This window comes from Polypterus senegalus, chromosome 2, assembly GCF_016835505.1.
Source record: "Polypterus senegalus isolate Bchr_013 chromosome 2, ASM1683550v1, whole genome shotgun sequence".
In the NCBI taxonomy this organism is placed as follows: Eukaryota; Metazoa; Chordata; class Cladistia; order Polypteriformes; family Polypteridae; genus Polypterus; species Polypterus senegalus.
The window spans coordinates 237,602,572-237,620,071 of record NC_053155.1 but is presented as its reverse complement, the minus strand read 5'-3'; the positions used below and the strand labels follow the sequence as shown (position 1 = coordinate 237,620,071).

The following is a 17,500-nucleotide window of genomic DNA, read 5'->3' as shown; positions in this document are numbered from 1 at the left end:
TGTGGTATTATTTGTTTTTTTGTGTTTTTATTTTTGTGTTTTAATTGTGTTAAATTTTTAATTTGAAAATAAATTTTAAATTTTTTTGGTGTTTTTTTTTTTTTTTAAAATTATATTATTTTTTTTATATGTTTTATATATATATGTGTATATTATATATATTTTTTTTAAAATATATATATTATTTGTATTTTAATTGTAAAAATTATTGTGAATATATAAAAAAAAATATATGTGTATTTTAAATAATAAAATTGTATATAATAAAAAAAATTTAATAATAAATTATATAATATATAATATATATATATATGTGGTTTAATATTTTTTAGGGTTTTTTTGTTTGTTGTGTTTTGTGTTTGTTTTGTGTTTGTATGTTTGTTTTTTTGTGTTTTTGTTTGTTGTGTTTTTTTTGTTTTTTTTTGTTTTTATTATTGTTTTTTTTTGTTATTTTTTTTTTGGGTATATTATATATAATATATATATATATTTTTATATTATATATATATTATATATATTGTGTATATATATATATATTATATATATATATATATAATAATAATGTGTATATATATATATATATGTGTTTATATATATATATTTTATATTTTATATTTTTATATATATATAATATAATATATTTGTGTATTTTTTTTTAATGTGTTTTTTTGTTTTTTTTTTTTTTAAATATTTTATTTTTTTTGTTTTTTTTTTTTTTGTTTTTGTTTTTGTGTTTATAGGGGAAAAAATTATTTGTTGTGTATTATTTGTGTTTTTATATTATTTATTTGTGTTTTTTTTGTGTATATATATTTTAAATTTTTTGTGTAATATATAAAAAATATATGTTGTATAAAATATATATATATTGTTATATATTATTTTAAATAATATATATATATTGTGTATATATATATATATAAAAATTTGTAATAATTTATATTATATATTATTTTATATATAAATAAATTAAATAAATTAAAAAAATAAAAAAAAAATTTGTTTTTATATGAAAAAATTATTGTGTTGATTTTTATATATATTTATATATATATATATATATATATATATATATTTGTGTAATATAAAAAATTTTAAAAAATAAAAATGTTGTAATATAAAAATTTATATATATTTGTGTATATAAAAAAATAAATAATATATTATATATTTTTATATATATTGTGTTATATATATTGTGTATATATATTGTTATATAAATTTAATAATATTATTTAATATATAAAATTAATATTATATTATGTTTTATATATTGTGTATATATATGTGTATATATTATTTTTTATTTTGTATATATTTTGTTATTATATGTTATATATGTTATGTTTATATTATTTTTGTTTATTTATTGTATATTGTTTTATATTTTATATTTTAATAATATGTTTTGTATATATTTTATGTTATTTTTATGTGTATATTTTTATATGTTATTTTGGTTATATATTATATGTGTTATTTATGTGTGTATTTTATTAATTTGTTTATATATATATATGTTATATATATATTTTGTATATTATATATATATTTTTATATATATATTTTATATGTATATTTTGTATATATATATATATGTATATATATGTTTTTTTATATTTATATATTTTTGATTTTGTATATATGTGTATATATATGTATATATTTAGGGTTTTATATTCCCAATATATAAAAAAGGGCAAAGCCCTTAGTCTCTCCCACTGACTCATCACAAATTTCTCCAATTTCCCCGTGTGGGTGGGGCGGGTTTGGCAGGCTCTTTCCCTTAAGCTTTTCAAAAGTTTGCCAGGTTTCATTTAAATTCCGAATTTCATAACGAGCTTTTTTTTCTCCTTCTGTAATGGAGTTGAGCCGGCCGTGGGGGCGGAGTTTGGACATCACCCCCCCCCGAATCCGTGAAAGACCCTTTAAGAAAAGGAAAAACCCGGAAAGCTCCAAAAAACGCTGGAAAACAGCATTATATAATTGAAGACAGCGAAACAATAAAAACGAAAAGTACATACAACCATATTCATAGGGGCTATACTTCGGGAAAAAAAGCACAGTGTAAACCTAAAGTTTAAAAATTGTTCATAAAGACCTGGGTTTTCCCGTTAAAACCCCGGGGTAAGTTTAATGAGAGGGCGCGGGATATAGAGGTTTTTATCCCTTTTAACAAATTAAATTCAGGGGAAGGATTTTTATAAATTCAGGGGCTGTGTTTGTGGGGGTTGACAGTTAAGGCGGGTAGGGGTCCCTCATCTCCCTCTCATTCCCCCATTTGCTCTGAGTGAGCCCGCTTTGGGGCCAGCAGGACTTTTGGGGCCACCAAATACCACTGAAAAATCCCAAGTTAAACACCGCTATCTTAGGTTTCCAAAATGAACCTCCAGGCACACTTAAAAAAGGCATTTAAGTCGTGTTCGTTATTTTTAAATGTTTCCCTTTTTTAGCCGCACAGCTGAGAAGCTTGGCATGTGTCCATTAAAAAAAAAGCATTTAATCACACTTTTTCATTACAAGCAAAGGGAACTTCCCGGGGAAAAAAAGTCAGCGCTGGAAATCCACCATTTCCCAACCCGTTTAACGACCAATGTCACGGGGTCTGTGGGGCCAATCCCAACACTGGGTCAAGGCAGGAACCAATCCTGGACAGGGCATCTATTTTCAAAAAATTAACCCGAAAGTTTTTTTTTTTTTTCTGAATATTTTGTTAGTTCAGTTCAAATCGTTTCAATAATATTTTTGTTTTTAAATTTTAGGAATGAGTTTATATTCGATTTGACTTAAATCAGGTTTTGACTTTATATTTCCCTGCGCTGACTTTTATATTCAAGTTTTGCTTTATATATTCCCGCGCTGACTTTTATATTCAAATTTGACTTTTATATTCCAGCTGACTTTTATATTCAAGTTTTGACTTTATATATTCAGAAAAAAAGGTTTTTACTTTTTATATACCGGCCTCTTTATATAGTCAAGTTTTTTACTTTATACACTCCTAAAAATTATTAGGGAAAACCTTTCAATTTCTTAATGAATTTTCTAATCAACCAATCACATGGTAGTTGCTTTTAAAAGCATTTGGGGTGTGGTCTGGTCAAGACAATCTCCTGAACTCCAAACTGAATGGGGGAAAAAAAAGGTCATTTGCAATTTTGGCGGGCAGGGTTTTGGTGCCGCGGGCGGTCGGTTTTCACAATCTGCTCAGTTCTGGGGTTTTCACGCCCATTTCTAGGGTTTACAAAGAATGGTGTGAAAAAAAAAAACATCCAGTGTGGCGTCCGGGGAAAATGCCCTTTTGATGCTAGAGGTCGAGGAGAATGGGCCCCAAAATTTAGGCTGATAAAAAGCAACTTTTAATAAAAAGCAACTTTGACTGAAATAACCCCGAACGGGGGTGCACAAAAAGTAACCCCAACCGCCAAAGGCGGAGGGGTACAACAGCGAAGACCCCCTTTTACCCTCATTCCCCAAAGGGAAAAAAGGGTTTCTTTTACAAGGCCAAAATTGGGCATTTAAGACTGGAAAAAAGTTGCCTGGGCTCCTGAGTCTCGATTTCTGGAGAATTCAAAAGGGAACAAATTTGGCGTAAACAGAATGAGAACATGGATCCTTCCTTTTACCACGCAGGCTGGTGGTGGTGGGTTTAAAGGTGTGGGGATGTTTTTTTCCTTAGGCCCCTTGTAATTGGGGATTTTTAAATTCACGGGCTACCTGAGATTGCTGCCATGTCCATCCCCTTCAGTCCCCATGTACCCATCCTCTGTGGGTCCAGCAGTTATAATGCCCCCTGTCACAAAGGGTCATTTTTGGTTTCTTGAACGACAATGAGTTCCCCTACTAAAAAGGCCCCAGTGACCAGATCTCCCAATAGGCATCTTTGGGATGTGGTGGAACGGGGGCCGGCCCTGGGTTTCATCACAAATTCCATCAACGCAAGATGCTATCAATATGGGCCAACATTTTAAAGAAAAACCAGCACCTTGTTGAATCAATGCCACGAGTTTAAAGGCAGTTCTGAAGGTGAAAGGGGGGCAAAACCGTAAGTATGGTGTTCTTAATCCCAGGTGGTGTGTTTTATATATTGGTTTTTTATATATATATATATATATATGTGTTATATATATATATATTTTGTGTATATATATATATATATGTGTGTTTTTATATATATATATATTGTGTGTGTGTATATATATATATATATATTGTGTGTGTGTGTGTTTATATATATATATATTTTGTGTGTGTGTTATATATATATATTTTGTGTGTTTATATATATATATATATGTGTGTGTGTGTTATATATGTATATATATATATATATATATGTGTGTGTGTGTATATATATATATATATATATGTGTGTGTGTGTGTAACCATGGGCCCCTACAGGGTAGGGCTTCCATGCCCTCGACCCGTGGCTCCCAATAGAACCAGGGCGGACGCCCCCTCGCGGTCTGGAGGCACAAGCCCTCCTCCGTCCTCCTGCGTCAGCCGGGCTCCAGCCCCGCCGGGAGACCACAGTCCACCGCTCGCGAGGACACGTGGGTCCGAACGGCACAACCCGAAGGGCAGCACGCCCCCGTGAGGGTCCTACTATGCCCCCAGGGTCCAACACGCACCCTGGGGACATCCGCCTTCGCACCCCTCCGCGCAAACGTTGCCCTCATGGTCTGCGCCGCTCCGCCTGCTGTTCCCCGCAGTTGGGACACTATTGGCCTTCGCGGGAGCCCCGCCATGAGCCTTCCGTTTCAGGAGGGCAGGTCCCTGACGACATCGCCCCTCCAGCCGCTCGTCCGGGCTTCCGGGCCTGTGGAAAAAAAGGGAAAGAGGGCCAGAAGCACTGCCAGGACACTCACCCCGAGTGCCCTGCCGGTCTCCACACGTACGCAGTGCTCCTGCCCCCTCCGACAGCCCCTGACTTGCCTGCTGAAGTCCTCCGCAGCAGGTTCCATGCCCGTCCGCTTCGACATCCGCTGGGCACGCTCGCGGGCGGCTCGCCCAGCCGCTTCAGGGATCTCCTCTGCCCGCACATAGGCCGGTCTTTCTCGGACGCCGCCAAAGCCCAGCGTCTTTCTTACTATCGGAGGAACCGGCATTCACCCTTCGGTTCCTCCTTCTTTTCAACGGCGCTGACGGTCTGGGTCTGAGCACAGCGAAAGCTCAAATCCAGCCCCGCTCTGGCGCCCAGGCAGAGCGACAGGAGACAGCTGCAGGTTTGAGGGCAGGCGCCAGGACCCAGGGCACTCAGCAGCCCCGATCCTACCAGCCCCTGCATATTCGAGCTCCTCGCCCGCGCTAGGGCGCCTGCACTGCTGGCAGCCTGCTGTCCGGAGGTTGCTTACTTGAGCTGATCGTCCCATAAACTTGGTCACAGCCATGTTCGCAAACCTCCCACTTGCTTTTACGGGGACGGTCTCACCACCACCCGGCCGTGTTCTGCCGGCCTCCGATTCCAGCGCGCAGCCGATCCTCCGTCTCACCCACGCGCTCTCGGCCGCGACCGCCTTCTCCATCAGCTGCTCACACTGAGCGGCGAAGACGAGCAGCTCTTCTAAAGACGGCTTGGCGGGTCGAAGAGTCACGCCGACACGCCCGGCAGCTGGTGAAGAGAGAGAGACAGACGTCCGTGGGCTTACCTGTCCATCAGCTCCACGCGACGCCTGCTTCCTCTGGGGCCTCTCCTCTGGCCCAATCGGGTCTCGGTTTGGCACAGGCTGGCGTTCTTTGGCCCCACTCCATCCAATCATCGGCGGGCACGCAAGACACACCGGCCAATCCTGCCTGTCAGCTGGCGGGACTTCCGCCCGCGCTATCTTGCCTCCCCTTCGAAAAGCGGAGAGGCGGCTCTTCGCCAGCGTTGTGGTTGCGGCGATTCCTTGAGCCGCAGCGGCTCCGACTCCGCAGCCTTTCTTAACTGCCGCGCGCCGCTGCTGCCGACAGCCCGCGGGCGCGGGCGTGCTTCTGCGCACGGACGCTGATCCGGTTCGCCCCTCCCTGTAGAAATGAAGGTAAGACCGACTCGAGGGCCGGCGATTGCAGGGCAGGGCACTTACCTCCCGGATCCTGCCATGCCGAGGCCCGCCGGTGTGGCCTTCTGTGCTACCCGCCCGGCCTGGCTGTCCCGTCCCGACAGCGCGACTGGAGCCCGCCTGCGCTCCGGCGATGTCGGGTTCTCCCTCCGCACCGGGGAAAGCCATCCCGCTGTCCGCGCGGTTTCTTGGGTGAAAGCGGCTGCTGGGTTGTGCACGTGGGGGTCCGTTGCTTTCGCGCCGCGTTCACTAGAATATTTTGATTTAACAACACAGGTCCCCGCCTTTGAACCAGGCGGAGTATCCTGCCGACTACGCCACTGTCAACGCTGGCCCCGGCACAGACAGACGGACATCATATTTTGCACCCAACACACTTTATTTACACTATGTACAAGTTTAGTGCACTCGCCCAACCCCAGTGCCTCTGCACCGATTTCCCCAAAGTCCAGGGCCCACAGTTCTGTGCCTTGCTTCCTGGCCGCCTCCTGTCCTCGCTCTCCAGCTCAGTCCGCTTCCTCCCGACTTCCACCAATGACTGGAGGGAGGCGTCTCAAATAAGGCTCCCGGATGAGCCCCAGGTGTTCGTCGTAGCCACGCCCAGCGTGGCGGAAGTGTCGGCTGTCTTCCTGGCAGCTCTCCGGGTGCCACACTAATCTTCCCCGGCACTTCCTGGTGTGGCGGAAGTGCCGGGCTCCCGGGATAATTAGGCACCCGGGGCGCCGCCTGGCGGTGGCCACGGGTCCCTACAGGGCTGGGCTTCAAAGCCCTGTACCGAGGCCCCCTATCTAACCAGGACGGGCGCCCCACTGCGTTCTGGAGGAGGCACACGCCCTCCTCCGGTCCTCTAAGGCCCGGCGGGCTCCATCCCGCCGAGGGCCACACGGGATGAACCCGCATCGGGGCGCCGCCTGGCGGTAACCATGGGCCCCTACAGGGTAGGGCTTCCATGCCCTCGACCCGTGGCTCCCAATAGAACCAGGACGGACGCCCCCTCGCGGTCTGGAGGAGGCACAAGCCCTCCTCACGGCCGGGGACCACAATATATATATATATATATATGTATGTGTGTGTGTGTGTATATATATATATATATATATATATATATATATATATGTGTGTGTGTGTGTGTGTATATATATATATATATATATATATGTGTGTGTGTGTGTGTGTATATATATATATATATATATATATATATATATATAATAATAGAGATATATATATATATATGACAACAACACTCATATCGATGACAAAACAATTACATTAACAATCATGTTACGTCATTTTTTAAATTTTTCCTTTTCTTTTTCATATCTTCTTTAACACACTACTTCTCCGCTGCGAAGCACGGGTATTCTGCTAGTATATATAATTCAGCAATATGTAAGTTAATATTTTTGCGTCCACATGTTGTTATGATATATGTAAGGAAGCTCTTATGTTTTTGCATGAATGGAAGGCTCATAATGAAAAGAAAAAAAAAAAACATATATAGAGGTATGCCTACAAAAAAGTCACCGTAGAATGATCCTGTGATATATTTACTGCTCTATTATTGCTACAAGTTTTACTTGGATTGCCATTAAAATATTCCTGTCTGTAAATTTGATTACATAATTCGATGTGGGGTGTTCTCATTGTTTTACTTTGTTTTTTTAACTGTAAAATTAAAGGACCATTTTAGGATAGCCACACAAAAAAAAAAAAATTATTGAAATTTGTCTATACATAATTTTAATTCATCATAGCTGTTGGCTATGGTTTGTTTAAGAATATGCTTTGGAATCTTAGTTAGACAAGCTTTGTTAGAAAACAGCTGTAGATGTGGTACCAGTCCATTAGATAGAGTTCACTCACGTAAAGCCATTTTAGAATTGCTATTTACTATAGAGACTCATTAAAGAAAATGACCAAACTGTTATATAAACCTAGTAAAATTTTTAGCAAATTTTTTTTTTCTTTACTGCTCTACCCTTGCTTTATCCTTGATATTTTTTGTTTTTGCTTATTTGTTTTTTAAATTTCTTTAGGCTTCCATCAAATGATGGAAATTCTGCAAAAGGAAAACAGCAGACAAGTGAGCCAGTCCATATATTGAAGAGATCCTTTGCTAGAACAGTATCTGTGGTAAGTTGACATTGAAGATTTATGATTGACATTTAAAAATAAAATTGTGTTTTTTTTGCTGTATGTTCACATAGATATTGTTGCTAAAGCAGTATACTGTTGCACATGACATAACACTACTAATAATAGCTATTCTTAAAGGCTTTATGTGTAATTAACAAGTAATATATTTAAATTTACAGTTTAAATGGATAGATACGATTGAGTAGTTTTAGTTAGAATAGAGTAGTGCCTGACAGGCTTGGGCTATCTCGCCTGAATCACCGGAGTTCCTCAGAGGTTGCCTAGATAGTCCGACACTATACTGTGTGCACAATTATTAGGCAAGTGAGTATTTTGACCATATCATCATTTTTATGCGTATATTCCAACTCCAAGCTGTATTAACTTGAATGCTTATTGGATTTAAGCACGCCAGGTGATGTGTATTTGTGTAATGAGGGAGGGTGTGGCCTAAGGAGATCAACACCCTATATCAAGGTGTGCAGAATTATTAGGCAGCTAGTTTTCCTCGGGCAAAATGGGCCGAAAAAGAGATTTAACTGACTCTGAAAAGTCAAAAATTGTAAAAAGTCTTTCAGAGGGATGCAGCACTTTTGGAATTGCTAAGATATTGGTGTGTGATCACAGAACCATCAAACATTTTGTTGCAAATAGTCAACAGGGTCAAGAAAGCGTGTTGAGAACAAAAGACGCAAATTAGCTGCCAAAGATTTGAGAAGAATCAAACGTGAAGCTACCAGGAACCCGTTATCCTCCAGTACTTTCATATTCCAGAGCTGCAACCTACCTGGAGTGCCCAGAAGTACAAGGTGTTCAGTGCTCAAAGACATGGCCAAGGTAAGGAGGGCTGAAACCCAACCACCACTGAACAAGAAACATAAGTTGAAACGTCAAAACTGGGCCAAGAAATATCTGAAGACAGATTTTTTTCTAAGGTTTTATGGACCGATGAGAGTGACTCTTGATGGACCAGATGGATGGACCTGTGGATCAGTAATGGGCACAGAGCTCCACTCCAACGTGGAGGTGGGGTACTGGTATGAGCTGGTATTTTTAAAGATGAGCTAGTTGGACCTTTTTGCATTGAAGATGAACTCAAAATCAACTCCCAAACCTACTGCCAGTTTTTCAAAGACACTTTCTTCAAACAGTGATACAGGAAAAAGACCATGATTTTTATGCAGGCCAATGCTCCATCACTTGCATCGAAGTTCTCACTGTGGCCAGCCAGTAAAGGCCTTAAAGATGAAGGAATAATGACATGGCCCCCCTTCCTCATGTGACCTAAACCCTGTCGAGAACTTGTGGGCACTTCTTAAACGCTAGATTTACGGGGGAGAAAAACAATACACCACTAATAGTTGCCTAATAATTGTGCGCACATATGTATTCCCCTGATGATGTTCACACTCACATTTCCGTTGTGAAACATTCAGGTTTCAGGTTTATTAACATTTTGGATTGACTGATAGCACTGTGTTTGTTCCATATTAAAATTAATCCTCAAAAATACAACTTGCCTAATAATTGTGCACACAGTGTAGTTTGTGCAACTCTGATTGGAGGTTATCTCTGAGGTTGCCAAAATAGTTGCATACAGCGTAAGATTGGTATTCTATGATGGTTTGTTGACAGTGATATTTTAGTAATTATTTATTGTTGTAGGTTTTAATATTTATAGTATGTTTAGAAATATCTAAGGGGGTAAGTGTTTAGAAGCGGATGAGCCTCAGTCATCGGGAAAGCAGGGTGTGTGTTGTGTGTGTGTGTGTGTGTGTGTGTGTGTGAAAGACGTTAAATGCATTATTGAAACCTTCTCGGTGTCGTGGGCCTTAAATGCAAAGAAACACAATTTGAGAGAGGAGGGTCCACCTGATGACCTTGGTGATTTTCCTGTTGTTCAGCCTTTTTGCGGCAATAGTGTAGCATAGAGTAGAATGAAAGTATAGCACATTTAATTTAGTTCAGAAAGGTGGGGAGGACCTCCTCTGAGACATCTGTCCGGTGCAATGCATGCACTATGTATATGAATAACGTTGAAGTAATAAACCTACACTTGTATTCTTTTTATCAATAATATTATGTATAATCTGTTGTAAATATACTGCACTGTACTTTAATTATTAATATCAGTAATTCATGAATTATTTTCCATATTTTTTCTCTTTGAATTAGTTATGCTAATTTTCAAATAATAGTTGCAGTTTGCATATAACTTCACTGGCGCCAGGAAAAAATAATCTATGTATATAATCGACCAAGTTGCCCATCTATGGGAAGCACGACCATGGGGTACGCACGACGGGGCCCCATCCTCCAACTCTAACCCTCCTCCCGCACCCACCCTCGCTCTTGAGGCATGCGCATTGCCTGCTCATGTGCCCGCCCCCAACACCTCACCAAACACGTTTACACACTGCATACAGCGATTCCCATCCGTGACAAACATACTTCTTCTTAGAGGGTCCTGCAGGAACATGGAAAACCTTTGTCTACAAAACCCTGATTCATACCATCAGAGCTAGAGGAGACATTCCTACAACAATTCCTGCATCTACAGGAACAGCTGCAACATTGTTACCGGGTGGACATACTGCACATTCCGTTTTTAAAATACCGTTGAAGCTGACTGCTACTTCCACATGCAACATCAAACCTACTTCGCCACACACTCAACATCGCCTGCAATCCAAATTGATAATATGGGACAAGGGGCCAATGACAACATACATACGCATTCCAGGCAATTGACAGGTTATTACGTGATCTCACGGGTGACACGCAGCCATTTGGAGGGAAAACAATACTATTGAGTGGAGATTTCTGACAAATACTCCCCGTCATTCTGCATGGCTTCCGAGCACTTACTGTCGCCAGTTGCATTAACAAGCAACTTTTATGGTGTCACATACATGTACTTAAATTGACGACAAATATGAGAGCTCTTCCTCACGAACAACATTTTGCAAAATGGCTCCTCGATTTTGGAGACGGGAAAAACGGAGCAGCTGTGACATTACCTTCACATTTTTTTCCTTTTAATTCTGATCCCATTCAACAACTATATGGCAACATCGACTTCTCTACTGTCACTCCGGAACAACTCAGTACGCAAGCTATATTAAGTGTCACCAACGAAGACTCGCTACACATTAATGAACAAGTACTGAAACTTATCCCTACTGACGAAATAACTTTCACTAGCATTGACTCCATCGTCACAGATGATTTTGCAGATCAACTTTCATTCCCTGAAGAATTTCTTAACAGTCTTACTCCCACTGGCATGCCTCTGCATAAACTCAAAATTAAAACTGGTTCAGTCGTCATGCTTTTCAGAAACCTCATGCCATTAAGAGGTCTCTGTAATGGCCCTAGACTGACTGTTACCAGTATTCACCGCAATGTTCTGAAGTGTAAAACTATCGCAGCTCCTACCTCACAAACTGTCCTTATTCCCCGGATTTCCCTGACCCCATCAGATTCAAATTTGCCTTTTACTTTTACATGCAGTTTCCTGTTAGATTAGCCTTTGCAATGACAATTAATAAGGCACAGGGCCAAATTTTCAAAAAGATATGCCTGTATCTGCCAAAACCAGTTTTCAGTCACGGACAATTGTATGTTGCTCTCTCCAGAGTTTCATCTTTCCATTCATTCACAGTCATATCCTCAAACCCACCCCATTTGGACAACTGTGTCTTTCAGGAAGTGTTCACCCATCAATGAATAATTATGCGGCGTATGCTACGCCACAGGTCGGCTAGTATTAAACTAATTTCATCTGTACACAGTCTACTTCTATACATAGGAATTTAAAACAAAAATGCATGTATGGAATAGTATGTTTGAATATTTTTGTAAGAGATGATATCTAGTAATGATTGCTGCATTCTTAAATCTTTCGAATTGCAACCATATCTACTGTACATGCATTTAAGTTTCTAGTTTAATTTTGATTTTTTTTTCTTACTTGAAAGATGCCTGAGTGTTTGCAAGTGTTACATAGGAAGATACTGTATAAATTTGAAATGTGTCTTTTGTTTTCTGTCAGGAGTGCTTTGAGTCACTACTAAGCATTCTTCATTGGAGCTGGACTACCCTGGTTCTAGGTGTGGATGAGCTTCGTGGATTAAAGGGGTTTCAGTACACAGCTACACTGCTAGACCTTGAAAGACTACGTTTTGTAGGCACTTGCTGCCTTAGACTTCTTCGAGTCTATATATGTGAAATTTACCCTATTTCAGGTAACTTGCACAGAATGTTGTTTTTAGAATGTGCCTAAAAATGTGGTAAGTAGAATGTGCTCTAACATAACTTTATTATATACTTACCCTGCTAGTTTAAACAACCAAAAATATGTCTGCAACACAGCATACATAGCATTCAGACATTGTCAGTAGGTTTAAGTGTTGTTTGATCTAACAATAGAATGGGAAAAAGGTATGATGTGACTTTTGACTTTGGTATCTTTGTTGGTGCAAGATGTTTCCTGCATCTCATCAAAAATAAAGATACTCCCTCTTGAGATTTTTATCCACTAGAATCTCTAAATTTTACACAGTATGGTGAGATAAACTAGACATATCCCATAGGGATGTAATTTAAAAAAAATGTTTTAACCAATTTAAGGTTGAAAACCATTTAGGAAAGGAAGAAATCAGTTCTCATATCAGGTTTCACACCCAATCATAATGCACTTTACAGAGAAAACCAAATTGAATTGTAAATTTTCAAGTTGATTTTTTAAATCAAATTTGCATAACTGAATTAAGCCAAGTGTAATAGCAAAGAGCACTCTGACTAACGCAGATAAAGTGGTTTCAAACCCTTCCTCGCTGGTTCTCTTCAATTTGTGCACTCTGATGCACAGTCAAAACTTATTAATACAGCAAGTGTTCCCAAACTGGCATTTGCACCTTTCACATCACAGGCAAGGAAGTAGCAATGAAATTATAATCAAGCAACATGCAAACAAAGTAGAGAGAAACATACTTTACTTTGTATGAGATAATGGCATGTATAATAAAAATATTAGAACTTTCTCTTATTCAGGACAAAACATTGAGTACCATAAGCAATGTAATAATGAGTACAAGAAGCAATGTGTATCATTATTTCATATCATTTCGGAGAGCTCTTGCTACTTTAACCTTTATAAGCATTGATGGTGTTGCATGTAGTTAAACTGCTTATTACAGTCACATATATGTTTGCGTGAATGAAAATTAATGAGTTTTTATAATGTTACATTTAAAACCAAAATGTTGGTGCTTGTAAAGTTTTTTCTGATTGTTCCTGTTTAGGGAATCCATTCCCGTACGGGTTTATCCATTCCCGGGAATTTGGGAATCCCGCATATCATTCCCGGGAATCCTGGGCTTCCCAGGGATGACACAGTGCACGGGCATCTCACATGTGAACGGTTTTAGAACGACTGACACTTATTTTTTAATAAAACTACTGCAGTATGTTGACACCAATAAAAGACTAACCTTGTCTACAAGCAGTTCATGCTGTCATATAAGTACATGTATCTTTATCAGGGGTGCCCAATGCGTCGATCACGATCGACCGGTAGATTGCAAAGGTAGTGCAGGTAGATCGTGTTGCATTCAAAAAAAATTTTTTTAAATGTTAGTCTATCATATATCCTCCCTATGGCATTTGCCACTTGACTGACATACAGGCCAGTCTAAGATCTCCTTTCTTTTAAGACACTGGTCATCCCGCACGCACGATCAAACGCGCAAGCTACTGCAAAACTCTGGCTGTGATCTAGTTCCAAAAACGAACTGAGAAAGAAATAGAGGGAACTAAAATCGCAGTTAATCGGACAGCCGTCATTTTTCACTTGGCTGAATTCAAAAGCTCCTTGACCGCATTATTCGGCTCTACTTATTTATGTGAGTCAGCCTTTTCCCACATGAAGATTATTAAATCAAAATACTGTAATGACCATAAATGTATTGAATTGTTATTGTGCCGTAAAGGTTATTCAGTTATGCAAGGTACGACAACATATATTTTATGTATAAAGTATACTCAGTATGTATATACACACAAGCAAAATACCCCGCCATGCTGTGGCAAAGTACTGCTTAAAATTTTATTAAGAAGAAAATGAAACCTTTTTAAACTGAGGGAAAATTATACCAATAATTATTTGTTAAGGATCTCTTTGTATACCACATTGTGAGTTCGGCCCTCCGGTTGTAATATGACCAAGCTGTGCGCTGAGCTTACTCTTGAGCATGCAACGTACAGTTGGCCATGTGAACAGTAATCTTGTTTCAAAATCTCAAAGTTTGGATTGCTGCTGTCATAATCGATTTGAGATTCATGGTTTGTTTCAATTATGACAGTATTTGTAGGACTTGTGTTGAAGTGACATTCGGCATCTGTCAAGGGTTGTAAGTATACAACCGGTTTCATCGATAACTTCACATCCAGCTTTTGAGAGTTTAAACATTCATAAACATCAAAGTGTCCACTACTCAAATCATCACCTGTGAATCTAAGATGTTTAAGAGGCATTGGCGGTTGTCGAAAGGTGTAAAATATTTGGCCATTTCGGTACACTTGAAAGCGACAACCGAACAATTCAGCTACAGCCATCAACTTACATGCAGATCTATAGGTGAAGGGCTTAAGCATTTCACTCTTCTAGTCCTCCTGTGTAGTATAATCTCTTGTGCTGTCATCAGTCCACACTTTGAACCTATCCCAATCATTCAATACATAAGACACAATGTTCCTCCGGATATCAAGAGTGAGCCTGATATGGCCGTGCAATATGTAACAAAGAGAATGGAAAAGGTAGGTGCCATCTCCAGGGATGGAAACCACTCAGTAAGTGACAGTTCTTTGATCGATGGTGATCACCTCGATAGACATGTTAATGGGGGTATGGTTGAAACGATAAAGGAAATAGATACCTGAACAATGTAAAGTAAGTCTAAAATATCTACATAATAACTATAATCGTAATAAATGAACAATAAAACAGCGGAGAAGCCGTGGATTAAATAAAAAAGGCTGTAGTTATCAGCAGGGAGACGTGAATCCCGTGGCAAAGCAAGAAAGGGAATGTAGAGGTTTTCCCTTTATTAGTGTGTGTATATATGTATATGTAAATGTATATATATATGTATATGTATATATATATATATATGTATATGTGTATATATATGTGTATGTATGTGTGTGTATATATATATATATATATATATATATATATATATATATATATATATATATATATATATATATATATACACACACATACAGTGGAACCTCGGTTTGCGAGCATAATTGTCCAGAAGCGTGCTGCAATTCAAAGCACCATTATATCAAAGCCGGATTTCCCCATAAGAAATAATGGAAACTCAGATGATTCGTTCCACAACCCAAAACTATTCATATAAAAATGATTAATACAAAATATAAAGTAAAATACATAATACAAATTAACCTGCACTTTACCTTTAAAAAGAATCATGGCTGGTGTGAGTTTCTAAACTCATGTGGGATTCCACCCAATGGGACGACAAGCAGAAGAGCGTCCCAAAGCAATCTGTAGCAGTTCGCCGTATAAGCGCATCCAAAAAGATCGCATACATGCTATAAGCGCCTGTCGTCAATGGGTCATACAAGGAATATTATAAAGATGTACAATACAATAAATAACAGCGCTGTTGCTGTTTCAAGCTGAATAAAGCTGGTGTTAAAGTACTGAGACTCAACTTCGTGTTTTGGGGAGCTAGAAGGGGACTCGCACTTCACAGCGCACACACACACAGTCTCAATGCTGTAGTAAACAGTATACGCTCGTACGGATGTTGACTATATGAGTGAGGCACACAGACTTAGACGGAGAATAGGAGACGATTGCCAGAGAGAGAGAGAGAGACGGGCGAGCAAGCGTGCAAGATAAGGAGAGAGAGACGCACTGGGCAAGCGAGCGAGATAAGGAGAGAGAGAGAGAGAGAGAGGCGCTGGGTGAGTGAGCGAGATGAGAGAGAGAGAGACGCGCTGGGTGAGCGAGATAAGGAGAGAGAAAAACCATCAGCTCAGTTGTGATCACATGACGCTCAGCAGACAAAGTGTATCCATACTACTCGTATTGCAAGACATCGCTCGTTTATCAAGTCAAAATTTATTAAAAATTTTTGCTCGTCTTACAAAACACTTGTAAACCAAGTTACTCGTAAACCGAGGTTCCACTGTGTATATATATGTGTGTGTGTGTGTGTGTGTGTGTATATATATATATATATATATATATATATATATATATACTTTTTAAAGTAGGTAGATCATTTCGACCTGGTCATTTTAAAAGTAGCTCGCAAGCCGAAAAACTGGGCACCCCTGATCTACTTAGTTGCGGTAATAAGAGCATAGAAAGCATAACTTGTCCAGCGTGCGGTCGTCCAGGTCAGAGAGTACTTCGTGCAGAGTACACCAGCTGCTGAGAAAGCACGCTTTGCCTCCAGTGAAGTAGACAGCACAGTCATCAGCTACAGATACACTTGTTCTAAACAACGCCCGCACTTGCCGTTGCTGTGAAACACTGCCATTTCAGCTGTTACTGATGCATCCAGTTTCTTGTCATCATTCTGTGATGGCAAGTTTCTTGGCACAGATAATGCGAATGCAACAGACTGATGCATTGCAATTTCAAGTTGCTGTTCAAAGCTGTTGTTTGACAGACGTCAATGAAGTCTTCAGTTTTCAACTATAACTTTGTTATTTCTTGATCGATTTTTACACTTTTACACGCTATATATGCGAACTTGGCCGTTCCCGGTTTCCCGGGAATTACAGCAGTTTCATTCCCAGGAATGTGGGAATGAAAAATGTCCGGGAATCCGGGAGCCCGGGATTGGATTCCCTATTCCTGTTGGAGTAACAACATGGTCGCAGTTTTCTGATTGTATGTATATAAGTGCTTTTTGTGTATTGTGTGTATATAAGTGCTTTTATGTACAGTAATCCCTCGCTATATCGCGCTTTGACTTTCGCGGTTTCACTCTATCGCGGATTTTAAATGTAAGCACATCTAAACATATATCACAGATTTTTAAGCTGGTTCGCGCTTTCTGCGGACAATGGGTCTTTTAATTTAGGTTACATGCTTCCTCAGTTTGATTGCCCAGTTGATTTCATACAAGGGACGCTATTGGCGGATGGCTTAGAAGCTACCCAATCAGAGCATGTATTACATATTAACTAAAACTCCTCAATGCTATAAGATATGCTTCCCGCGCTGTGCTTGTTTCTCTCTATCTTTCTCGCTCTCTCTGCCTGACGGAGGG

The 17,500-nt window shown here is 39.5% G+C and overlaps 1 protein-coding gene across 1 annotated transcript in view; it reads left to right on the top strand.

Annotated features, from left to right (window-relative positions):
• mycbp2 (MYC binding protein 2) overlaps window positions 1–17,500 on the top strand; it is a 503,803-nt gene that overhangs the window by 239,797 nt on the left and 246,506 nt on the right. Inside the window, 2 exon segments of the mRNA XM_039745368.1 lie at window positions 8,081–8,177; window positions 12,235–12,427. Coding sequence (XP_039601302.1) covers window positions 8,081–8,177; window positions 12,235–12,427 — 290 coding nt within the window.